Genomic DNA, 26,650 nt, shown 5'->3' on the forward strand with positions numbered 1-26,650 from the left:
AAGCGGCTACGATACCTAATTATACATTTCTAACAAAAAAATGTTCCAAATAAAAGTGTTCAGTATTTTTTGTAAGCGACTGTACATACGCGAAGTACTTTTAAAGAATCAAAAATAACATATAAAGTATTAGACGTTTCCCTTATGTTCTTGACTGTGTGTTGTATGTTTAAGGCCTCGGCCTCGAATTTTGCGGGCAGCGGGGCGGCAGCGGCGGCGGCGCGGGAGCGGCAGGATCTTACGCGTATAATCAAATGGACCGGGCCTCGAATACAGCGGCGCGGGCGCGGGCAACGAGCGGTGCACACCGAGGCCTTAGATGAATTACGACTCATGAAACTCAAAATATGCGTTATTTTTTGCTGAATTGGGCTTATAATACTAATCAAGTTATTTCGCCTGGTAATATTTCTATAAACAAAATTATACATATAAAATGTAACACTATATACCATTTTCATTTGACAAGATAACGTTGTGACCTGTTTATTTTAAACAAAAACAACCTATAAACCCGTATGGTAAATAAAATATGTTAAAAAAGTGTAAAACATGCTTTTATGTCACATAAATCCAGTATATCGTAGCTTTATTAATTAGAATTCTAGTAATTTGTTTCTTTTTGCTTAAAAGCCTAAGCAAGAGGTTTCATATTTATGTTCATTTTTTTTTAATTCAAATTTTGTTCAATAGGTACCTATCACTTACTGAAAAATTATATGACACAAAAGCAATTCATTTGTAATTTCTATAAGCAGTGCTTTTTAGCTCTTAAAACATTATTGAACGCATTTCCCAATTTCCGCAGAAAGTCCTACAAGAACATAACCCTTGTATTCAGTCGCGTAAAGCCCATTTGTTCCTATATACAAATACATTGACATCTAGCTCACAACACGGATAGCACGTCACGAACAGTTTACAACAAGCGCCTATCTAGATACCACATAGATCTTTATTATACAGCGTACTGACAATTTGTTTAGATGGTCTCGGTGAAGATTACAGCTATTTACATAATTCAAGTTTTACCGAGAAGGTGTCAGTCGGTGTTATCTGCCAGATATTGCTATCAGAGACCCGTGAAACCAAAACTTATAATATATCCGTCTGATAAATAATTCCTGATAAGCTATCAGAGACTTTATCAGTAACCGATGAAATTGGCCATAAGTATTATATATATATAAAAAAAAAAACTAAAGTTGAAAGTCATAACGGAAGATATAACTTATATTTCGATGGGATTAAATAAATATAAAGGTTTATTTAGTCAAAATTTAAGTTAATTAATATATTGTATATATCATAATAAATGTTGCAAATATGAAAAAGAAACAGATTTGTGTAATACGTTATTTAGTGTAACTGACCATTGTCACGAAATAAAGATGTTTTCTATATTTTATAACAAGATTTTCAAAACAGGTGTCCAACTCGCGAACCAGTTCAATTTCTCACGCTATTTTTAAAAGTGAATGTTGTTTTATCGAATCACTTTATCTATACATTTGAATAATTCAATAATAAAAATAGATGCATAGATAGGATGCAATTTTTGCGATAAGATTGAATATATTAAGATAAGAATATGTTTTAATGCATTTCAAATGTTTTTATAAGATTGTTTTTATAGAATTTAATTTTATATCTATTTTTATATCCTGCTGTAACCTTCACCGTGACTCTTTAATTATTTCAACGATAAAGATAGTATTTGTCTTTTATTAACCCGTATTAACCTCAACCGTAGTTATTTTTAAGTAATTTATTTTTTATTAGGTAACAAATTAATCATTGTGCTCCCCCCTATGTGCAACCATGACCCTATGGATAATTGACGAGACATTTTTAATAAAACAAAGTTTTATTTAAACTAAAAAAAACAATAAAAACAACGTTAGCAGTTCCACTTTGTGACATGATAAAAGATAATAACTAAAATCATTTCATGATTCGTTCAAAAATATAAAACAGACGCCCAGACTATGTATAAAAAAAAACAACAACTTTGCAATTTGACATTTGAGAAATGTCAACTTCGGCTGATTTTGGCGTCAACTCATTTTTAAATCGTTTTGATTTTAATAAAATGAATAACACAATATGCTTTTCGTGGTAACATGATAAACGTTTTTTTTTTTTTTTAATGGAAACTTTTCACAGCCAAACATATTTTACCAAAGCGTGTTACTTATGTATATCAAAAAGCTTCAGCACATTTTAATCCATTCGCTTTAAAAATAAAAATAAAAGATAAATTAATCATACAAAAGTATAAGAAGCCTGACAGTATGTAAAACAGAACATACTCCTTTTAGTAAGATAATTTACACATAAATGAAGTTTTTGAAAATTGTTTGACACTTAAAAACGCCACAAAATGACGACAATTCATTGTTTTTGGTAATTTTAATTGTTGTAAAATTATTTTAAAATATATAATACATTGCTACCAAACCATATAAAAGGGAAGAAGTACAATTTAAACACTGTTGATACCACATAAGTATTTAAAAACGTATTAAGCAGAGACATTCATATAATATCATCATTTTAATATCTTTCAAAAAGTATCAGACGAAATTATCAATAAGGTAGCGAAACAAACTTATAATGATAAATCCTTTTGTTACATCACATGTTACCACGGATTTCTATAACTTATCCGTTGTATTGCAATTACAGATTGAAAGTCGATAATTTATGGATAAGTTTTTCTATCAATCAAAATTCAATCGCAAAACAAATGATATGTATGTTATAGAAATCCAACGTAAATACCTATATTTTAGGAATACCTACTCCCATTTATTTTCCGATAACGCATTCTGCTATATTTTTAGCTACATTCGTAATTTAAGCAAGGATACTTATTTCGTCAAATAAACTTACCGCTCTGAACTTAGCCATTGACACCTTGTGCTTACGCAGTAGTTTTGTTCAGACATTTTGACTATCGTGAAATCACTAGTAGCTAATTTCATAGTGGCAAATTTATTTGATGACAACTGTAGATACCCCAGGTTTTATAAAAAGTTTCATATAATTGTCATGATTGGCTGTCGAATTCGAATTGTCGAAGATAGCAGGTTCGATTCCCATTCGCAGCGATTATTATAAAACTTCTTACAAAATATTTCATATTTTGCATGTTCATAAAAATAACTGTTATCTCAATGTGTATAATTAAAATACTTTGTTCAAAGATTTATTTATAAAAAAGCCTTCTTTCATATATTTTTGATTAATGTTATTTTACATAGTTATGAAAAGAAAGGTTTTATAAATACACCTTCATTAGTTTACAGGTACCCGACGCTTTGTTATAACATTTCAATATTATATAAATAATATGTCGGCACTTTATTTAGCGATAGACATCTACTCTTTCTTTATAGATTTTAGTAATAAATCACACTAGACATGAGCACCATACAAGTAATAACAAATCCCTATCTCTGGATAGCAAATTAGCAGATAGATAAGTTATCGAAATGTATAGTATATAACGTTACTTTGTCAAAGAGTAAAGATTTATTAATAACATCGATCTCATACTTTTCAAAGCGTCCAACCATTTAAATATATTAACGAGCGAAATAAGATTATTTTTTCATGCTATCGCTAAATAATATACCTTTTGAAAATCAAAGATGACACGAATGACCGTTATGTATTACTCGCAATTATTTTAGACGAAAAATAATACCAATACTTGAACCATTTACACAGTTTAAACCACAGTAACATTTAACCGCCATAGTTAAATTAAGCCCAAGTTTACTGACAACATAAAAGTCCAGTATTCTTAAAACAACTGTTTTATTATGAATTTTCACGGTAAATAGTTGTATTAAGAACTAGCCGTTTTCCCGCGGTTTCACTCGCGTCCTGTGGGAACTACTGCCCGTAACGAAATAAAATATAGCCTATGTTACGGAGATAGTCTACTCAACAGTGAAAGAATTTTTCAAATCGAGTTTTGTCTTTAATAGGTTACAAAGAAACAAACAAAAAAATATTTCCTATATAGTATAGCCTAAACTGACGTTAATGTTGTCGGTTATGAACTTGGGCCTAACCGTCAGTCGCACAAAGCTCCATTAAAATTAAAGCTTCATTAAATCTATTGCTGACACTTTTTATCTGGTTGACAAGAAAGAGTCAGCAATAGATTTAAAGAAGCATTAACTTTAATGGAGCTTTGTACAACTGACGGTATATTAGTTAAGTTTAACTTGTAGATACCTAGTTAGACAACAGAGATTAGAGGCTTACAGTTAGTCTAGTTAACGTAACGCTAAGCCGGAAGCGAGACACAACCATCTAGCAGAGCCATTCGCACTGCGGTATACGCTGAAACAATATGTTTAATATTAACAACGTATTTTTAAATAAAACTACTTTTATGGACATTACCGCGGTTATATTAATATCATTTTAATCCCGACGTTTGGGATCCTTTACAGCATCCATGGTTACGGGCAGAGACCGAAGATTTTTAAACGAGATTTTCAGATTGATAAACAATCAACTGTAACTCCTGGCTGTCATTTGCACATCTTTGGCAGTCGTTACGGGTAATCACTGACGGTAGAAGCCAGAAAGTCTTGACAGCTAATCAAGACTATACCGAGGGGTATCAGGTTGCCCGGGTAACTTGGTTGAGGAGGTCAGATAGGCAGTCGCTCCTTGTAAAAAACTGGTATTCAGCTGAATCCGATTAGACTGGAAACCAGCCACAGCATAGTTGGGAAAAGACTCGGGAGATGATGATCTTTGGATAAAATGAATTTAGTAGCCTCTTTATTGGTTTTCTGAGGTCACGTAGTATACGTTAGCTTAGTAGTTTTTTTATCGGTTTCTTTGGTGATATAGTGTACGAACATGTATGAGTAGAGGCGGTCACCAGATGGCGGGCGCGGGCGTGTCGGGGAAGCCGGCCTCGCGCGCCTTCCAGTACGCGCCGCTGAACACCCACGTCTCCTCGCCGCTCTCTACTGTTTTACTGCAATCATACAAATTATACATATGATTTATGATAATACTACGGTAAATAAACTGTACATATTCACAGTTTACATATAGAAATAATTTAAATATATCCAGTAAATTAAGCACAGGAAAAACATGTATACATTTTCGGTTTGCATATAAAAAAAAACGGTTGTCTGTAAAGTCGGTTTACTGACGATAGTCGAACGTGACAACTTCATAAGAAATTGATCGTCAGATGTCGAACGCTGCCGAAAGCGGAGGCCGATCGTGCCTCTTTGTCGCTCGTTGCATGCTCTCGCTTGCACTTCAAGCCTTAAACGGAACGCCTCAGAGCGAGGTAACGCCGCATGAGTCATGTTTTTTCGTGCGTGCAGCCGGCTTCATCGATTTATAAGACGTTGTCACGTCAAAAATAATTTGAATATATTCATATACTTCAGGCATAGAAAATTAATTTAATATTTCTCATTTGCTACACGGTAGTTTCTTTTACTAATAACAATACGACACAAAAAAGCACAAACAGATAATAATAGTTGGGAAAAATCAAATAGTTGGGAGCATATCAGAATATTTGATAACAGCCATTGTCTCTCCAGTCTCTCTCCGGTTGCGTCGGATTGCCATCCCATCGTGCTATGAGAGTGAAGGAATAGTCAGTGCGCTTGTGTCCAAGCAAATATGCGTGCACTATAATAATATCCTGCGTTGATCTGACGCTGGCTGATCTCCTTATATGAGAACAGCTGCCGTGACCAAAGTCAATCTTGGACACCTTTCCAATTATAGTGTAAATAAAAGTATATATACCGGAACCATGCCGGAATGTGCAGCGCGGAGTCGCGGCGGCGGTCGCGCTGCGACTGCTCGAGCTGGTGCTTGAGCTGCTCCGCCGCGTCCACGTCGCCCTCCTCTAGTGCCCGCTGGTCTGGCCTGGGTACAGTTGGATTAACATTGAGTATTATTGTTTACGTAAAAAAAGTCTATAGGTGCGGAGAAAGGAAAAGATAGCGAAAATGCCCTAAGGAAGGAAGATTATGCGCCTCCTTGTAGGTCACTGAAACGTAAGGTAGGCATGATCAGCTATTAGAACGAATGAGGTGTCTGAGTTCCTTGCCAAATCAAAAGCAATCTGTCAAATGTTAGTCTTGATTGATTGGTCAATTTATTGTGAAAATAGTGGGCAGGTTCCGTAGAAGGGTGGAGCTAGTAACTCTACGTTCCTCGTCCTCCAAAAACCGCAAGTTGGCGCGATATTGCGTTGTAACATCTCCGCTAGTTATTTGTTCTCCATGGGGTTACGTATCATCATGTATGTTACCTGAGCCTTGTGTCTGTGTGTGGCAGAGTGCTGCGCATGTTGGGCTCCAGCTCGTTGAGTTCCATCGCGAATCGCGTGAACCCGTAATACAGCTCATGCTCCGGGGGCATCGCACCTGAGGGAAACCAGTCAAATATCAATATAATGATGATAGGCTGCTCTAGATAAGTAGACTGAAAATTAGCACTTTTTGAAAGTTAAATTTATAAAATACTAGCTTTTGCCCGCAACTTCGTTCGCGTGGAATAGTGACTACCAGCAGATTTTTGATTTGACCAATAGATGGCGCTATATGTCCGGAATATTTTTTTTTTTGTAATAAAAACTATCCTATGTCCTTTCTCAAGTTTCAAACTATGTCTGTACCAAATTTCACACAAATCGGTTCAGTAGTTTAGGCATGAAGAAAAGACAGACAGACAGACAGACAGACAGAGTTACTTTCGCATTTATAATATTAGTTTGGATAGCCCAAAAAAGGTCTGTAGAAAGTCCAAAGAGTAGAGGTACAATTAAGGGCGCCCACACAAGACTGAGATGCGATGCGAATTCGCATGTTGGAGCCCGAAGTTCTCAGACGATAGACTTATTTGTTTATATACGAAAATGGTATATTGACGGACTCAATGCCACAAGGCATTCTCTACCAGTCAACCATCCGGTTAAAAAGAGAGAATAATTAGGTGCAAAAAAGTAAATTAACAAAAATAATTTTTATTTCACACGGACTCCCAATTTACTACTTATGAAATACACCAATTTCATCAAGATATATTTTATAAAACACAATACAATACAAGTTACCGGGTCTCCACAGACACCGTGCTGCGGGCGGGTCCCCGGCGTGCAGCGCTTCGGACCAGCGCCCCGCCAGCCGCAGCCGCGAGCCGCCGCCGACCACGGCTCCGCGCACCTCGTGACGACTTGATGACCACGAACTCGCCTGGGGAGAATATGATTACGTTGCGTAAGTGAATATCTTTCTTAAAAAAAGAAATTTGGTACGTGTCACAAATATAGTAGTTTCCTTTCGCTTTTAAGATTTTTTTATATCAACAATACATTGTAAACTATAGGGGGAAAAATGCAATACGTCTATTACTCTTGACGAATATTAAAACTTAATAATTTTATGATTATTTCTACAAAATAAGCGAAATAAATTCTACTATATGTAATACTATGAACACAATACTTTGTATATTTTGTATGGATATTTGTTCCTCTATCACACTTAAAAGATTGGATGGATTTTGATACAACTTGGCAAAACATAAAACTCCTACTGGCACACGAGTAAAACCACAGGCAGAAGCTAGTCTTCAATTAAAACCACAAAAGTCCTTACCTTAATAAAGTTAAGTTTGCAAGTAATATCAGTGCCGTGGCAGGTGATGTGCATGTCTCCGTATTGGTCCACCCATCGCTGCCCGCCGAACAAGTTGTGTACGCATGTTGTCACCTACACAAACAATATTAAGTATTATTTGAGAATTAATTAAGAAATGAGCTACTTATTTTGGAAATTGCCAGAGTATCAGTCTGCTTGTAAAACTTTTTCAGGAAAATAATATCAACCAATGACAATGTATAACCCCCCTATCAGAGGCTACGACCTTTATAGTGCATGCAGAATTATACATTATTTATACATTATTTGATTGACTTTACATAACTTACATAATGATGTATGACCCAAAAGTCATTGGTTGATAGTACTTAAAACAATAAATAATCTCATTTAAAATTAATTGAAGGTTATGTCTCTAACATATAGCTGGAATCTGAAATCACGTGGAAAAACATGCTACAAAAATCGGTGACCAAAACTCTAAAATTGTATTATGCTTCCGCGTTTTTAATTTATTATGTTTTTCTCTTGTTTTTTGTTGCGTAATGAAAACACCTGATTATCACTAATGTACCTTATTCCAACTATAATGGTCTCCAGTGTTGAGCAGCCTCACATGGACACGTCCAGTGGGCTGGAACTCCATGGATTTGCCCCAGAACTTGGTCTTGATCCTGGCTTCCTGCCAGAAGCACCATCGAGAAGACTCCGCATGACACGCCGAGATCGGCGGGTGGTGGGATACCTGGGTAAATGAGAGGTAATATTAGAAATAATTTCAAATTGCAGGTAAATCGGTTAGAGATGTCTGTTTCAAATTGGGTTACGATATTTCACTCTTACATTTACATACATATTGTAAGGTAAATGAGAGCTCTTAAAAACTTGACTTATTTTTAATGAATCTGATCTGAATGTTTTTATCGAAAAAAAAAAAAATCATTTTCACACACGTACAGTTTGGTGATATGATTTACAAAAGCCCCTTACATTGTCAAACTTTGTTTTAATTCTATGCCAGAGAAAGACAGGCTTATTTGTGACAAAATGCACATTTTTGGAAGCGATTTCGTATGGTCAGATGTTGTAAGCAACTTTTTTTTTAAAACACACCTTATATTACTTGTTCGGTAAGTAAAATTATGGAAGAAAAATCGATATTGAGGTGTTGAGAGAAGCCTAGGTACTAGGCACATGCTACTGACCTGTTCAGCAATAAACCTGAAGCCCTTATCGTCCCTCACGCACTCGTAAGTCTCAGCCAGCAGAGGGTTGAAGGGTTTGGAAGCTGCGCGGTGAGCTGATGATGCATAGGCACTGACCGCGAAGGCAGCTATGAGTGCCATACGTTCGATGGGACTCTTGCACTCTGATGCAGCGTCCAGGAGTTCGGAGTATTCTAGTTCTTCGCATAGACGCTGGAAATAAAGGTTTTATAATGTAAATATTTGTAATTGAATTCGTTGTAAATCACACATATAGATCCATTATGTTCATTTTGTGCTGACAGTAAAAAACGGGATGCATCTAATCCTTTAAATTACATAAAAAAGAACATCCACATATTTAAATCTTGGGGTGTAGGATGGTAAAAGTAAGTGACAGCCATTAAGTTTACAAAACAAACCCATTTATACATTAAAACGTTTTTAATTAAGTTTTTTTATGTCTGTTAATACTATTAAATGTTTACAAAACTTTAGTTTCGGTTCACTGTTTGGGTACTCTACTATCCCCAGGTAACGTATTCTATATTTTACCCGGTAAGTATTATCCACGGGACTTTGGCAAAACCGAAGGAAATAATTAGTATTTAATAGGTAAATAAAATTCTTACCTGCAACATATTAAGCGGCTCATTAATAGTAACCGGCATGGAGATCTGGCTGAGGTCCTTGCCTATATTCTTGTACAACAAGTTCCACAGACTGGGCCCGCCCGGCGTGGGCCGCGCGGCGGGCAGGCGCGTCCGCCGCGACCAGCCCGCCGCGTCCGGGGCTTCCGTCGCGCGGAGTGTCACTTGCTCGGCTGATACTACTGGCGGACGGAAATACTTAGTTTGGTTTGGATTTTTTGGTTGAATAATTTGAGAGGCTACCTAATTTTGGTAATAACCCTCAGAGACATTTAATGATTACTTAAGTCACTCCTTAGTGACGGAATGTCATACAAATCCTTCACTAGGGAATGGCTTAAGTAATCATTAAATGTCTCTGAGTGGGGAGGTAAGTGGTGAATAAAATGGGTCTTCCTAGAATATTTTTTCTAACAAAATTACTACATAGTATAAAACAAAGTCGTTTTCTCTGTCCCTATATCCCTTCGTATACTTAAATATTTAAAATTAGTTTATATTATAATGATTATCTACCTAGCAGTGAGTGTCATTTATTATTGTGCAATATATAAAGAAATGTTGCATCTAGAGTAGTTAATATGTTTTTGGAGTAAATCTTCACTAGAATTTAATTTCACTTTCATAAGCCTTAAAGGGCGGCAGGCGCGTCCTCCGAGACAAGCACGCAGGCTCGGGGGCTTCCGTAGCGCGAAGTGTCACTTGCTCTGCTAATACTACTGGCGGAGGGAAATACTTACTTCGGTACGTTTTAGGAGATTTTAGGGGTCGTTTTAATTTGTAACTTCTATAAGATGCTTTGAAAGGGGCATTCAAATTCACTTATTATCCATATTTTTTTTGTTAAGGTGGGCACGAAAATACGGAACGGATTTTGATGAAACTTTTTTTAAATATACACACAGCATATAAAGCACAATATCACAGGTTAGGCAAGCTACACAAAGTGTTTAGTGGCTGTAAGGCCATCTTCACATAGTGCCACTTACTCAGTCACACACAAGCTATCTACCGCATCTGTAAGGCTAATGGTGAACACATACCTTTCACTATAGTGGCGACCCTGTCGAAGAACAGAACATTCGATTCGCCAAGGTTTCAAACAAAAATTATTTTGACATCAAGAGTTCGCTGTAATCGATTCAGGTATGCGTTCAGCATAAGACCATTCATACATATTATAAAGCTGTCCGCCCTCGTCAAACGTTTTGCAGGACGTTCTCTTACTAGGATTTTCTGACCGACTTTTTGTAGGACGTGTGCGGACAGCCTAAGCTGTCTACATTGGGTGTAAGGCTAGCTACACACAGTGACACAAACTCACTCGCACCGTCAGAGTTGTCCGAGCTGGCCGACCCCTCCTCGCTGCTCAGCGAACCGGCTTCCGATGACGAGTCGCCTTCTAGCTCGATTACACCCGACTGCGAAAGAAAATAGAGCATTTTATTATATAAAACTAAATCAGACTTATAAGAAATAGCTTAATTTAATCCAAGTGACTCCCAAATCAAAGGTAAGTTTTTTGTCAGTGAAAAAAAACGGAAGTTTATGTTGTCAGTGAACTTGGGCCCAACGGAAACAAAATTCATTCTTCGATTATTCCCAAGTACAGTTTGCTCGGAAACTTGTTTGGACGCTGATGAGTGCTCTCTAAAAAACCAGTCCATTTACGACGGAACTTTATTTATAACTAAGTATAGATTATGAAGGTAACTCCTACCTCATCGGCAGCAATGATCTCAGCAGGCTTGAGGTCCAGCTCATGCTCTTCAGCGTCGAAGAACTCGGAGGCGGACACACACGACGAGCTGTAGCTCAGGGACTGTTGGAACGGACGGTTGTTCACCTGCAAAACAGTAGATTATATTATAGAAATACCAAACCGAATGCAGTATAGTCGTAAAAGAAAGAAATATAAATGAGAATCTTCGTATATATGGATGATTTTCCTGATGATGATTCCTCTTTCATGGAACAATAAATGATTGAATTTTGATGAAACTTGGCGGTAATATAGCGTAAAAGAATAACGAAGGCTGCATTTTATCCGGGTAAGCGAACTAGTTTCCACGTCACTCGGTTGAAAATGGGGAAAACATGTATATATCGTGGTCAAACAATAACTTTGTTTGAGTCGACGGTTTATACCATATACTAAAGCCAGTACTTTTTTAGGACCACGTTTACTAATAAGGTTGCTAGTGTTAAGGACATAAGAATAACGAAATAAACTTACAGCATCAGAATTAGGTCCCACAGACGATATCTCAGCCAGGTCTGAAGCGTCGTGGATGCGCGACAGGCGAGACCGCAGCTCTGCGCGGAACACTTCACTCGTCATTATTTACGTTATGGACGTTATTGCTATGATTTATTATAACTATAAACATAGCTATATACGTATGAATAATAATATTTTGTACAGCATTTACGTTGTTGGCAGTTTATCACATCATGATAGAGCCTAGTATTTTCCATAAGCTACATTGTAGTTGGCTTCCAGTCTTATCTGGATGCAGCTGAGAATCAGTGTATCACAAGGAGCGACCGCCTATCTAACCTCCTCAACCCTGTTACCCGTGAAACCCTATATCCCCTTAGCAAGACTAGTTGTCAGACTTTCTGGTTTCTGACTACCCACAACGATTTCCAAAGATGTTTAAACTTTCACCAATTTACCGTCCCTTCCCTCAAAGGTAAGTCATGTCAAGATGGTTACTTTTATGAATCCGTTCATCCAGTTTTGGCAACTCATGTCTGCTACGAAGATGAAACTTGTGGAGTATCAAACTTTCTACGTTCCTAACTACAGCACGTATGTAGCAGTCTCACCGGAATTCTGATGCAGCGCAGTGGTGAGGTTGGAGCGCAACGCTGCCAGCACCGCCCCGGGGGCTGACGACGACTCCGCCGCCTCCATGGCGGCGCGGAGACGCCCGCGTTCACATACCTGGAGGATATTGACGGTAAAGATAAAGATTCTTCATTTTGTAAAACATGGTACAGAGCATAGATCTTAAAATAAGTAGTGTTATAATCATCGCCTTATGATGGCGTACATCTCAAACAGTCTTAGTATAATAAGAATTTACATTCACAAATCACTTTTATTCCTGCAATAGGTTAACAAAAAACACTACCTGTTACAGCCTTTTTAGCGTCCCACTGCTGAGCACAAGCCTCCTCTCACATGGAGAAGGATTGAGCATTAATCACCACGCTTGCTCAATGCGGGTTGGTGATTTCAGACTTTATAGTCCAGGTTTCCTCAAGATGTTTTCTTTCACCTTTTTATCAGCCATTGGTGTCTAAGTATACTTAGAAAGTACATACAAACTTAGAAAAGTTGCATTGGTACTTGCTGACCCTGGAATCGAACCCACACCCTCATATTCGAAAGGTTGGTTCTTTACCCACTAGGCCACCACGACTTGAACAAAAAACACTAACGCGACTATATTTGAAAATAGTTGAGCCTGGCTCAGGAATTACGGGAGTGATTTGAAAAATTATTTGAGTTTTAGATAACCAGTTTATCGCAGCAGATTTCTTATAGGACGCGGAGAGTCAAAATATGTATGAAGAACGCCCCAAGGGTATAACACATACGAGAACCAAGAATTCGAATATTTTATTCATTTGAAGTGGAAAATTGCTAAAAGTTCATTTAATTCTAAGATTAATATACCGTTTTGGCTATATACTCACCAAAGTAGAAACAACAGTCTTCAAATTAGCAACCAAATCCTTAGCCAACACCGTGAAGTCTTCCCTCAACTGGTGATCAGGGGTCAGACTTGTCAGAGACGCGGGTCCCTGTGCGGTTCCTAACGTCTCCGCCCCGGGCAGGGACTGGGGACGAGCTGCCGCGCAAGCTGGAAATAACATATGCGATGTTAATGGGAAAATGATGGGTAGGTACCTTGAAATAATTTTCGGGCGTGTGGTGAATGCTATTTGTAAAAAGTTTTAGAATTTTTCGTGATATTTGCTGTTGCACTGTGATCCAGTGGGATTGTGTAAAAGCTTTAATTGCAATGTAAGCTTGCGCTTAAGTTGCGCTAAATATGCGCAACAAGTCATCACTGCGCGAAATTGCTGTCAATTTTGGAATATTTCAAATTTTATTAAGATAGACGTCTTAACTATTAGTTGAAATAAATGAGTGACAGTGTGTATAAACTAGAGCATCAAGTAACAGGCAGTAGCAACAATATGAGGAAATAGTTGACCCGTTAAAACTATCCAGATTTTAGTGCGAAAAAACAGAGCTATCAACATAAAACTAATTCTCTTTTTCGCATTGAATCTGAAGGATGTTTTAACGTATAACACCAGTGATATTTTCATCATATTTTTTATAGTAGATACAGTAAGGCTACGTATCTAGAAGATCCTAAAGTGAGATGTTTGACTTTTTGGAACTGTTCATAACTTTAGAATCTTACATACGTTCGCCATATAGTTCTATAATAGCAATGTATTTGCTTGTCAAGGCATTTCTTTATTCGTGAAGAAACTCATGCTTAAACAAGGTTTTGAAATGGAGGTGCTCTTGTGACGTTGTATATTTAGCCAGTAAAGAATATATATTATGAAATGTCATGGCAAGATTCCACCAGTTATTCATGCACATTTGTTTGCACCCAATTTGTTACTGCTTGCTAGAGCAAGTAGACTAGAGGACACAGGTGGAGTCTCACCTTTTCGATATCTAATGGACTAACGTGACTACCTATAACGTATTTACAGTCTATATATCTAGGTATGTATAGACTTTATAGACCCTGGTAGCTTTGATAGATAATAATAGTTGCTTAGTATTCCTCATCATCTGCCTAGCCTTTTCTCAAATGTGTTAGCGTCAGCTTCCAGTCTAACCTTACCGGATGCTTTGCGTGGAGCATTTCAACCTAGTAACCCGGGCAACCCGATACCCTTTCCGTACCGTAATCATTCTGTCTTAACTATAGAAATAAGGCTATGTTCAAATGACGCTTATTGCGTTAAATATCATCATTACCTATGAGTTTCATAAATTACTATTACGTTATTACAATTTGGACTATTACTTAAAGGACGAACTTACAATATCGATGCTTTTCTTCTCTCAATACTTGTCTAATATATTGACATATTATCGTAGCTAAGGGCACTAACACACCGCCACTTTCTTTCGCCATTTTGATAATTTTACAAAGTTAAATTATTTTTTTACTATCTTGTAATTGCACTATGCAGGATGTCTACATTACTCGTATATGAATTAGTTCATTTCACTTTGGTGTACTTATTACACTTTCTATACCATTATATTTTGCCTTTAAAATTAATTTAATTTTACACAATTTAACAAACGCCCATTGTTTCACCATCACGGAAAGTACTGATGTATTATGATGACAAACCGATCTATACAGATTTTATCTAACTTAAACAAAAATATACCTTATTTACAACAGTTAAGGTTTAAAATGCGTTGCTCGATGTAATGTTCTAAGATTTTGTAGGTATATTGAGATCATTGATAATCTGAGATCTTGTTTATCTATGATAGGGGAAGTGAAAGATAACTGTCAAGGTTGGTAACTTATGACATTAATTTTGAACATTACCTTAAAGAGTTAAGGTTGAAATTCGTATAATTAGATTGGTTTATGTCGAGAAAGTCAGTTGTTCAGTAGTAAGCAGCGATTTCGATTGTAGACAAGATTAAAAATAAGAATAAATAAACATCCGGATATATCAAAAAGTGACGTCCTAAAAACGGGTATTATAGATTTCATGTCTTACGTAAGACCTACCAACAAAAAAATGATTTCTGTCAAATTGGACACAGAAATGTTTATATTTTCAGGCTTTCTTTAGCCATAATTTGTCTTTTGCTATCATGTTTAGCCCCCATGATTAAATATGCTAATATAAAATGTAGTTTTACAAGAACAAGACTTCAGTGGTAGGTTTAAACAATCGTCTTGGATGGTCTAACATGGTCTAAACCTAGCTGTAAACTCAAAACGTTATAAGACCACATTTTATAATATTATCTCTGTATTTCCTGCCAAAAATGTGATATATTTCCATGCACTAAACGTAAACAGCTAGCGATTGAGCATTGAGCGTTATATACAATGCGATGCTTTCGAAAGGGGGTCAAGTAAGGTCCAAAAACGTAAAATAAAAACAGTCTTACGAACTAAGGTGGATGCCAGAAAAGTCGAGAGAAACGCTGCAACGGAAAAGAAGAATATTTTTATTATGTATTTTTTTTGGAAATTAGTGCAGTATAGCGATGATAAGTTAAGTAGAAAATATGTTAATAACTATGTGTTATGGAATTTTCTAGTTAGTTTTAGGTACGACAAAAACGCCACTTAATTTCAAGAACTGCTAATAGAAATATTTTTAAGAAGTACTTAAAGTTAAGTAACGTTTGAGTATTTCGATGTTAGCACGATTGTTAAGGCTGTTTATTTTTTTGAAAATGAGCTGACAGAAAATTTATAGGCACAGTTCAAAAAATAAGCAATACTTTATAGCTCTTTCATGCCAGTATGCTGTTACGAATATATTTTGTCTTTACCATGATCATACGATAAGCAGGATTACGTTTTTTTTTCTTTTTCTACACTCTGATTGAAATAGAAATATAGGAAACTTAACTTTGATTGCTTTGCGGAATAATGATTGCTGACAATCTGAGAATATAGAAAGTAGTTATTCAATTTTTTCGAAAACAATTTTTATTTTTACATACTTCAGTTTTGGTAGTGTGAATGTTATGAATATAGCAACTCTACGCGATCCTGTCATGCCTAGCTTAATGTCAAAGTCACGTGCATCGGCGCCATCTTGTTTTTTGTATTTTTTCAGAGCCATGCCAAGGCGGCTGTGATCAAACTTACCAATTTCATAAAATCCTTGCAAAGACATAAGTTTCAAAACGATTATTTATTTTTGTTAACAAAAATACAACTAATTTTAACCTCATAGAGAAATAAAAACATATTGAAGTATATCTTAAGGTAATTTTGCAATAAAAATGATAACCATTCAGGGTTTCAAGGGAGACACATGGAGTGGATTGCTGGGAATATCTAAAATAAAAATGTTTTTCACATGTACATACAACAATTAATCTTTTCATGGTATGTATGGAAAAAGGTTTAAAGTCAGTAAAATAGATCTATTAAAACAGGTCCATTATTAACTAAATCATTGCAACAGTATTGATTCTTCTCATAGACTTTATAATATAATATGAACCAAATCTAATTCTCTTGTCCACTCTAGTAGTAGCGGGTTTTTACCAGTGACAAGAAAATAACCTTTTACCATATAAAACCGCCACAAAACAGCATGATAAAGCGTCTAACACACACTAACACAAACACGTGTGCAGTCACAACTGAACATATAACATATATAATATAATTATATTAATAATTATTTATTACATATAATAAATAGACTTACCTATAGGTAGAGAGGCTGCGGAGTTTGGTACGGAAGACGCGCCACCGCCGGGGGAGGGAGGCGCTGTCAATGCTGATAATGCCTAAGGGTAATGGAAATAACGATAAGAAATTAAGGTAAGAATATTTTGTTTGGTATAGTTTTCGCCAAACTTTTTGCTGTCACGGAACACTGTTTAGAAAAATACAAATAATTGAATGATGATTAATTTACATGGGGAATGCCATTGAGAGGAGACTGCACGATGGTTGAATAAACTCTCTGGGATTTCGATTACAAGAAAAATTGTGATTGAATAGTGGACTACGCCACAGAAAGGTCCTTTGGGCTTTGAAACGAAATCATTGATGACAAGTGATTCTCTTATGTTTAAGTATATCTCGGACAAAAATGACTAAGTAAATTCGAAACCCGAACTTTAAAGTCTAAAATCTCCAAACCGTTTCAAAGCAAGCGCGGTGAATAACGCTCATTTCTTTTCTGTATAAGAAGAAACCTGTGTCCTGCAGTGGAACTATAAATCGAGGAAAGATCTCTGCCCTTTAGTGGGTCAGTAAAAATATTGATGATGACGATTCAACATAATAAGTATTTACCATATGTGAACTGGACGGGTCTATATGCGACGCTTGTAGTTCTACTGAGGCACACTTGCTGTTCGACTTCTTCTTCCTCAAGCCGAACTTGCGACGGTCTTTCTTCACGTTGGGGGACGCACCTTCTATTGACACCTGGAGAAGAAATTGTTAAAGTATAGAGATTATACTTTATTGTACACCAAGAAAATTAACAACACAGGACATCACAACACACAAAGAGCAGTACAATTGGCGGTCTTATCGCTAAATAGCGATTTCTTCCAGACAACCTTTGGATGGAGTTTATCTGTAGAACACAATGAAATAACACCCCGTCGTTTTTGCGTCGGGGGTTAAAAAGGGCAGTTTAGGGTGTACATACATCTAGATTATATATAAGTGATAAATATAGCTTAGGGTTTTTGCGCAGTTTTGCGCATTGGCGCTAATTTTGCGCAACTGGTGTTCAGTTAGTTTTAGTTGAAAGACGGAGAAGCTCAAATGTCGTTTCTTTTCACAATTAAATAGGTATATAATCTCTGCATTGCGTCAGTGCAATTACGTCAATAAATGATGACAATTTCGACAGCATTCCTATCCCACAGGATTCACTAACTTCTAAAAGCTATCATGGACATCAGATAAAAAAAAAATAGTTAAAAAGGCAACTAGCACTCATTTCAAGAACTATTCAAATTCTCGAATGTCTCACATCAGTATCATGATGCAACTGCTGCTGCAACTCCAAGGCATCCAGCAGGCGCTGCAGCTGCTGCACCGACAGCTGCGCCTGCCCCAGCTCGCGGGACGCATTCTCCAGAGGACCACCAGATTCTGAGGGTAGGGAGTAACGGGACCTATACCTCTAGTTGTACTCACATCAGTATCATGATGCAACTGCTGCTGCAACTCCAAGCAATCCAGCAGTCGCTGCAGCTGCTGCACCGACAGCTGCGCCTGCCCCAGTTCGCAGGACGCATTCTCCAGTGGACCACCAGATTCTGAGGGTTGGGAGTAACGGGACCTATACCTCTAGTTGTACTCACATCAGTATCATGATGCAACTGCTGCTGCAACTCCAAGGCATCCAGCAGTCGCTGTAGCTGCTGCACCGACAGCTGCGCCTGGCCCAGCTCGCGGGACGCATTCTCCAGTGGACCACCAGATTCTGAGGATTGGGAGTAACGTTAGAATGAAAATATGAGGTCTCCCTAAAGAGCGTTGGTAGATTGAATACCGACTAATTTGTATAATACAGGTACATCATGATGATGTAAAGTACAATCTGAAAGATGTGTATGCCGTTAGTCACACAGCCACGTACGTACATACTTTTAATGGAGACAAATAAAATAATACATTGTTATTGCATCTTTTCCAGTTTCCTTCACAAAGCGGCTTAGCCACTAGTATATTATAGTGAGGGACTTTTGATCTCCTCTTTGTGAATTAGATGAACGGTACATATTACTTTCGTCATCCCAATGTTAGGAGCAGGAAAGACGAATTTTGTACGACATCATAGCAGCTGCTGTTCTCTTGAAAATCAACCCTCTCTACAGAACACAGAAGCTACTGGATCAGTATAGAAGCGATTAGCTTCCATAGCGAAATAAACAACAATGACAATGCCCACTGAATACTCTACTTTCTAGCAATATGTGCTAGACTATGCAAAAAAAGTAAATAGCCATGCTCCACTCGCATCACAAAATCAACGGCTAGAGAGCCAAAAACCTTACATCAGGCAGATCATTTCCACATGACATGCATTGACAAAACGTACGTTATGGATGCAGACGACAACTTGTTGAAATAAATATAATAGACATTTAAAGTAAGAGTAAAGAAGCCATGTCATCATCATAATCATCGTTTTTACTGTCAATCGATTGAGTCACGTATTTCAATAAAATAATATGTAAAATACATTGAGTTGATATAGAGTTGCATAAAAGCTTACTCATACGAAATTCCCTACAATTTGAGATAGTTATCGGCACGAATCTGGAGCTCTGACCTTCACCTGCGCAGCAGAAATTTATTGGGGAGGGCTAAAGCGGTGATTGGCCCGCAGTGCATCGCGTCATAGCCGTCACTCGGGATTGGTTCTTTGCTAATAAATCACTTCTGCGCAGATGTAGGTCAGAGCTCAAGATTCGTGCCGGTAACTAGACTTACACGTTTTTGATATAATTTTCGAGGGCAATATCTTACATTTATCAATGTAAAATCCAACATGAACATAATATTTATCAATGTACAATTCAACATGGTTTCTTCAACTTTAACGAACATACCTATAATCCAACCGGCGAGTCGTCCGCCCGGGGTCCCGGACACGAAGCCGGCCTGGGGCCCGCGGATGGGCCCGGCGGTGGGGCTCAACAGCCCTACAGACATCACACGTCAATGAGGGTGGGGAGCGAGCGATTTGGAATATATTGGGCAGAAGAACTTGTGGGTAATATGAATTTTGTTGGCAGATTTTTTTTAGGCATTGAGCATTTTATAATAAGGTTTTAAAGATTGGTAAGTAATGGGTGAAAATATGGCCACGATTGTCAATTTTGGAGATTTTAAAAGGGGCAGATTCTGAAGAGGTTCTAATTACAGTCATTTAGTTAAGTTAGGGATTATGACAGTTTATTGAGTATTTCATTCAATAACCATGGTCTATGAGATTGATTTGGGACCAATTTAAGTTTTGTTTTAAGTACTCTGCCGTTATTAATAGCTCTCTTGTGCAAAAAATCCCAATATTGTTTTTATACTAAAAGCCAATTCGTTCAATTCCGCCAATATATTCCATACCACTCAAAACATACTTGCAAGGTACAAATGGTGCATGAGTCAAACATTCCGAATTATTAACAGTAATAACATAATAATTATTATTTATAACACTATCAAACGCAATAATAAAGTAATAATTTGTTTGTTGATAAAACTATATGACTCAATGGCGTATTTTTATCAGTTTCCCTGTATTGGGGATTGTCAATTAATTTATTTCCGCAATACTAATTGACTCTACGATACTTGAGGATATAATAATATTATTATTTAACTACACTTTTAGTATGTACTACAATGGAATGTACATAGTCGCTATGCTACTTACATAGGTCATAATGTACCGTCTCACTAAGATTGAATAGGTCCTATAAGTAGGCATATGATATGTTAAATAGTAATGCCAATGGGTCATTAATTAGATACTTGTATAATTAGGATCATTAATTACTATTGGAAATACTGTTAATTACTCAAAATACTCTAGAAGAAAAACTAACATAAACTCATGCATCCTACTCAGAAAATGCTATCTCTAAACTAAAAAGAAATGAAGTCTTTAAACTTATCCTACTTTGATCAAAATACTGCACTGTGCTAAAAAAACTTCCCTTGCTAACAAAATGTTCTAGCTACATACTTGCCTACTTATTACTGCCTAAGCTCTAAAACTACTAAAAAACTTTAAAAGACTCTTACATTGCATGTAAAGAAACTCTTCTCTGCCTCTAGCCAGCACTTTCAAGCTAAATTATAGCTAGCAAATCATAAAATCCAGCGGTTTGCGTTGGTCCAAATTATTAGACCATCCACTACTTCCGATAAGATTCTATATTTAGTAAGCCAATTAACAGATAAATATCTGCAGCATGTCAGTGAGGATAAATCAATAATATCCGTATATAAAAGACTTCCAAAAATTTAATATAATTAAAATAATAATAACTACATAATAAACGATACAGTCTAACCAGAACAGGACGGATCACTAGAACAGCGGTACAATGTCTTCATTTCATCACTGGGGTTTATTTCTACATTAGAATCAGTCAAAGAACTAGCCATCGTCACGTTGTAACTCTGATACAACTGATACATCTTATAATCCTTCTCAATCGCCTGCTCAGTAACAAAACGTAACAACTTCCTGTCCGTCTGCGATTGAGTTGAAACCTTAAACGAAGGCGATAAGAGCGCGATTTCTTTAATCAAATCCTGTTTAAGTCTTGATGAATGCTTCTTCTTTTTGATTGCGTGCTCTTTTAGGATTTGTGGGTGGATGAGGATGTTGTGAGCGTCGACGTCTATCATAGAAGCTAGCGTGGGGGAGAGGACACATATCTTCTTGAACTGTAGCTTGGAGTTCGAAGTTGTACGCTTAGCTGCCCTTTCCATCTCTGCTTTTATGCTGTACGCTGAGTCGGATCGTGCTATGCTTAACGACGTATCTCCTAAAGGCCGCTCCCGTTGAAACTTCAGTATCAACTCCTCCGAGTTACTCATCGTTTGCACTTGCGAGTTCATCATCAACTTCAAGTCTATAGCGCTTATGTTCGCATCTCTCACATTCAGTTGCAACTTTTCTTTCACATTACTGGTGGCTGTGTTTACTGCAGTTTCGTGGGTGACGTTACTACTGACTCCCGGTGTGCCACACACGTCCCACTGTGTCATCGCGTCCCTACTGACCCTTGCAACCGACTCTTCGTTATAAATCTTACCTAACAGACTCAGCCCCTGCATGTTACTGCACGATTTTAAAATTTTCTCGTGTTTTTTCCGTAGCTTCAAGAATAAGTTGTTTATCTCTTTGTGTAAGCTCGGTATATTCTTCGATAGCAACGTCAAATTTTCCAGCAGTAACAATATGAATTTCTCGTCAATCACTCTCGGCGTAGGGTTTTCGAATACTGACAACTCAGCTTGCTTAGTGGGAGGCAACACGTTCGTATCCAAACATATACCGTTACAGTCTTTGAGCCGAACTTTTTTTTTTGACTGAAATTTTGTGGCCAAAGAATCTTTTTTAAAGGACATGATATAGCAGGATTGCGTTCCTTCGTTTTCAAAAGACTGTTTGGCGTTTGTGTCTTTGACTATAGATGCGCTGCTCTTAAATGACAGGTCTATAGAGTGTTCGCTCTCATGTACCACCTTATATGCTTTGGAAGTGGCATCGCTGCTACTTGTATAAGGTTTTAGGTCAAGCTCTTGCGGGAAGTCTATAAAAGCGTTCTCAGCAACTTTGACTTTCTTGCGGAATATCTCGTTAGAGTTAGTGTTGGCCGGTTGCATGTACTCTAGCCAGTTCTCTTTCATCGGACACTCACGTTTTACTTGCTTTTTCAAGTTTTGAGACTCAGCGAACTGTAGGCTCAGGTGTGCGAGTTTGGACTCAGCTATAGTAGGTTTTTCCTTTAGTTTGATAGTTATTGACATAATCCCTTGGATAGCTGGATCGCTAAACATGGAAATATGCTCCAAATCGTATTTAGAAAGGCCTATAACAACTGAGTTCTCGTCAAAGTTTTCGTAGATAAGATTTTTCCCAGGATACTCCTTCACAGACCTTCCTAATTCGTCTTTGGATTCTTCCTTTTTGAAATTACTGGGTTTTATATCGCCGCTAGACTTTTCATTGTTGCGACATTTCTCATCCAGTTTCCTAACTCTAGAGAATATTGTTGTTATTTTGTCTAAAATTTCTTTCAGGTACAGTTGTCCGGGATCGACTGGTTTCATGACTTCGGTAGATTTTTCCTTTTTTGGGTCCGCGGGTTTTAGAGTGCTGACGCTTTTAGATACTCTTTTGACTATAGCCTCAGTTTGTACTTCGCAGGAAAGTTCTTGAGAAGCTTTTGGTCCTCCCGAATGTTCACTGGACTGAGAGCTCGTGCTCGTTAGGCTTCTAGCATCATCTTTAAGTAGCACATCTAAGTAAGCACCCAATAATTCTTTAGCAACATCGGCGGGTATCGCAGTCTCACTTATAAGATGGTTCAATGTATCCTGTATTTTTTCCGTCGACGAGTTAGAATTATCTATCTTGAACTCTGCGGATTCGTCCAGCTCAGACTTGCGTGACAGCTTCCCGAGGTTACCCATCAGAGTTTTTGTAATTTTGATGTCCCTTTCTTTACTTCTGGTCGTTTCACACATGTACACTGTGTTCTTGAGTAGCCTTTCTAGTTCTTGTATTCTGCGTTCTTTCTCGTAACTCTCGGTGTCGCGTCGTGGGCTCGGACATTTTGGCGGCGGTGCCTTCTTCTCGTCTTGAGACATTTTGGGTTTCTTCTTGTATTGCACTAGCATTTCACTGAGTCCGTGGAACTGTGTTTGCTTAGTCACGTTACTTATATAAACACTCGATAGATTTTTGTCTCTAGTGAAGAATCGATTTGACTGTCTGGCTATTGACCGACTGCGTTTCATAGCGTGCTTCACTGGTTCCACATTAGTATTCTTTAGCCAATATTCTAGTAAACTCCTAAACAAAGCTTTAACTGGATGCACTTCATGGAATTTGGCGTCATACAAATCTTTGATTACTTGTCTGATATAAAATTTGGCTTCGGTGGCACGAGTGTTTTTAGCATTTTGAAATATGGAGATCATCAATTTGTCTGTGATGTTGTCGAAGTCTGACGTGGTCATGGAATCTTGTAACGACTTGCTATCGATAATAGTTACTTGTACTTCGTTACTCTCTTTTTCTACAGCATCACAAGTGATCCCTCGGTCTGCACTCTTTTCAGGGTCAGATTTTTTTGACACTTTCATTTTATACTTGCCTAGTAGCATACACTTGCTCAGAGGTCTTTTCAAAGTAGGCTCTTCAATAAAGTTTCTGTATTTCACTAAATTGGTGGACTTTTTACTCCTCTTCATCGGCGAATTGGGGCTCATACAGCGGGACTTGTTTCGCGTGAAAAAGAAGTATGCTGTCGTAGGTCCAACCTTAGTGTCTAAGAATAGAGGTCGTTTTCCTTCGCCGAGGTTCCACCCTGAATATCGAACTGGTGATGTTTCCTGGCTTATTTGGTGTTCGTCTTCTAGAACGGTTTCAAATGTTCTCACAGAGTTGATATCAAGATCTGTGCTATGTATTTGTTTTTCAGCGTCCGTGCTGCCTAGAGAGATGTCTGGGGATTTCCTTCTTTTTAAGTCCTCTTGTGTGAACCTAGCGACACAGTTCATGGAGCATAAACTTCTGTGGCTGTTGAATAGTTTCTCGTTTAAGTGTACATCGTAGACTTTTGGTTCGTCGTAGACTTTTGGTTCTAGGTAGTGTCTTGGTAGGGGGCTACGGGGAAGGGAGATTTCTGGGGAGGGGTAGAAGCTGGAGTGACAGAAACAGAAACTGTCGTCACACACTTCGTCGGAAGGGTGCTCTCTGTCGCTGGGGAAGGGGAAATCATCGCTTGAGCTATACGTCGAAGATCCTAGGGTGTCGTGGGAAGTGCCTGTACCTGTGTTGGAGGGAAAAGGGAAGGTAAGACTAGATGGGAAAACATAGGGATTTTTAAGGGATATTCGTAAATGGGGACGGGATGGATTGCCTACGTAGCTATATGAAATACGTCATTTGATGTGAATATTTTATCTCATAAAGGCACTTTAAGAAATGATTAATCAGTAAGGAATATGCTTATGATAAGAAATAATAAATACCTACATGGTTTTAAGTCTAGACACAACACTAAAACATACAAACGCACACATACACACATCTAAAATACTCACACACCTACAAAACCTATTTTTTTCTATCTACCCTCAAAAAACCTGAACACCATCTAGTCTAAAATCTTATAGCATGCTTAACAAGAAGAGAAGAAAAAAAAAGGTTTAATATTGAAAATTAAAAAAGAAATAACTTACGTGACGAATTGTCTGTGGGAGGTAGATCGTCTAGGGGCGCATGGATCTTTGGCACCGACTCCCGCGCACCGAATGTTAGCAAATGTTGCCTATATAACCTGTAGATAGACCAAGACGTTTCGTTAGGATGTGAAGTAGAAGTATGGTGAAAACTACCTTATTCTCCTCCAACTATACGTATTTGAAATTAGAATAAGTCATGATTGGAATAGTAAAAATATGGCGTTGTTGATTTTTAGGCTTGGCTATTGATGCCAAATATCACAGCTTATATTTGACTGAAGCAGGGCATTTACACATTTTACATACACAGTTCAGTATAGTTTATAGTTAAAAACACTTTCATACCATGTAACCAACGCTACTCGATTGGAAAGTATATTTTTTAACATTGCAACTACTAGACCACATAATGTACTCACAAATTATTATCTTACTCTAAAAAACACATACCTATGTGCTTTAAGCACGTTCAACCACGTTCGGAAGACATCGGGCGTCTTCGCTCGCAGATGGTATATGAACTCGTCGGCGTCTATATCAATGCGCCTGCGCCTCGCTTTAGCCGAGATCACGGATAGACCGACGTCTACTGAGCCGTGTAGGCGGCCGCGAGCCACGTCTGTGGGGGAACGCGCGTAGACCAGTATACCACCGTCTACTACGAAGAATCGCTGGAAATGTTTGAGAAATGTTAGGTAAAAACCATCAATTTAAAGTGTGAAAAAATTATACATAGAAAAGGAAAATTCGCAGAAAAGACAGCTAATGTTCGCGATCATACATGTAAAATCTCGTTACGTAATAGCCAGTAGCCCGAAACTTTGATAACCAGTCTTACTAAAGGATATTGGGTTGCCCGGGTAACTAGGTTGAGGAGGTCAGACAGGCAGCAGTAACCTAATTTCGTATATATTACTTTTTTAGAAAATTGCAATGCCTGAACAGGCTACTAAGTTCTAAGAACGTACCTAACTATAAGATCCTTTTATACCTACTTAGTTTGCGATAAAGATTTTGAATTTGAGTCTGTACTGGAAGCCGACCCTAACATACTTCAGAAAAGGTCATATGTAAAAACAAAAGACATTAAGTTACCTTGTGCCACCCTTTGAGAGGCCATTTCCTCTTCTTGTGTAGGTAGCCGTTGAAGACGTCTGGCCTCTTCTCGAACCTCTGGCCGTCTTTTAACCCCTCCAGCACCTCCCATTCACTGCCCCGACGACGACTGAGAACGAGAAGAAGGATCATTGAGAAATGTCTTACTATTGTATATATAGGCACGGTGGAAGGTTTGTTTGAACGACCTGATTTCAGGAATTTCTAATTAGATAGCCCATGTGTACATATAGGGAAGTTAAAAGCGATATTCACAGCGGTTGTTACAATTA

The 26,650-nt window shown here is 37.7% G+C and overlaps 2 protein-coding genes across 9 annotated transcripts in view; both read right to left on the reverse strand.

Annotated features, from left to right (window-relative positions):
- Positions 1 to 1,848: 1,848 nt before the first annotated feature.
- Positions 1,849 to 26,650, reverse strand: part of LOC124641213 (oxysterol-binding protein-related protein 6-like) — a 41,546-nt gene continuing 16,744 nt past the window's right edge. Inside the window, exons 4-24 of one of the 8 annotated variants that reach the window (XM_047179228.1) lie at positions 26,358 to 26,487; positions 25,713 to 25,933; positions 25,260 to 25,357; positions 19,883 to 19,975; positions 18,629 to 18,750; positions 17,601 to 17,735; positions 17,005 to 17,086; positions 13,237 to 13,403; positions 12,361 to 12,478; positions 11,765 to 11,856; positions 11,249 to 11,374; positions 10,859 to 10,949; positions 9,511 to 9,710; positions 8,879 to 9,091; positions 8,248 to 8,418; positions 7,671 to 7,784; positions 7,127 to 7,265; positions 6,323 to 6,437; positions 5,812 to 5,934; positions 4,891 to 5,011; positions 1,849 to 4,359 (exon numbers count right to left, since the gene is read on the reverse strand). In XM_047179228.1, coding sequence (XP_047035184.1) covers positions 4,909 to 5,011; positions 5,812 to 5,934; positions 6,323 to 6,437; positions 7,127 to 7,265; positions 7,671 to 7,784; positions 8,248 to 8,418; positions 8,879 to 9,091; positions 9,511 to 9,710; positions 10,859 to 10,949; positions 11,249 to 11,374; positions 11,765 to 11,856; positions 12,361 to 12,478; positions 13,237 to 13,403; positions 17,005 to 17,086; positions 17,601 to 17,735; positions 18,629 to 18,750; positions 19,883 to 19,975; positions 25,260 to 25,357; positions 25,713 to 25,933; positions 26,358 to 26,487 — 2,653 coding nt within the window. In that variant the 3' untranslated portion in view covers positions 1,849 to 4,359; positions 4,891 to 4,908. Of the gene's footprint in view, positions 4,360 to 4,890; positions 5,012 to 5,811; positions 5,935 to 6,322; positions 6,438 to 7,126; positions 7,266 to 7,670; positions 7,785 to 8,247; positions 8,419 to 8,878; positions 9,092 to 9,510; positions 9,711 to 10,852; positions 10,950 to 11,248; positions 11,375 to 11,764; positions 11,857 to 12,360; positions 12,479 to 13,236; positions 13,404 to 17,004; positions 17,087 to 17,600; positions 17,736 to 18,628; positions 18,751 to 19,882; positions 19,976 to 25,259; positions 25,358 to 25,712; positions 25,934 to 26,357; positions 26,488 to 26,650 lie in introns of all 8 variants that reach the window. The other 7 variants (XM_047179232.1, XM_047179231.1, XM_047179230.1 and 4 more) reach the window with 7 other exon arrangements.
- On the reverse strand, positions 21,282 to 25,098 carry LOC124641212. Its single transcript, XM_047179224.1, has one exon. The coding sequence runs from the start codon at positions 24,573 to 24,575 to the stop codon at positions 21,345 to 21,347; it is 3,231 nt and encodes a 1,076-aa protein (XP_047035180.1). The 5' UTR covers positions 24,576 to 25,098; the 3' UTR covers positions 21,282 to 21,344.

The sequence above is a fragment of the Helicoverpa zea genome, chromosome 22 (assembly GCF_022581195.2).
Source record: "Helicoverpa zea isolate HzStark_Cry1AcR chromosome 22, ilHelZeax1.1, whole genome shotgun sequence".
NCBI classification, from domain to species: Eukaryota; Metazoa; Arthropoda; class Insecta; order Lepidoptera; family Noctuidae; genus Helicoverpa; species Helicoverpa zea.

Coding starts and splice junctions, on each gene's coding strand:
- LOC124641212 (XM_047179224.1), bottom strand. CDS start 24,575: ATGAACTGTGTCGCTAGGTTCACACAAGAGGACTTAAAAAGAAGGAAA.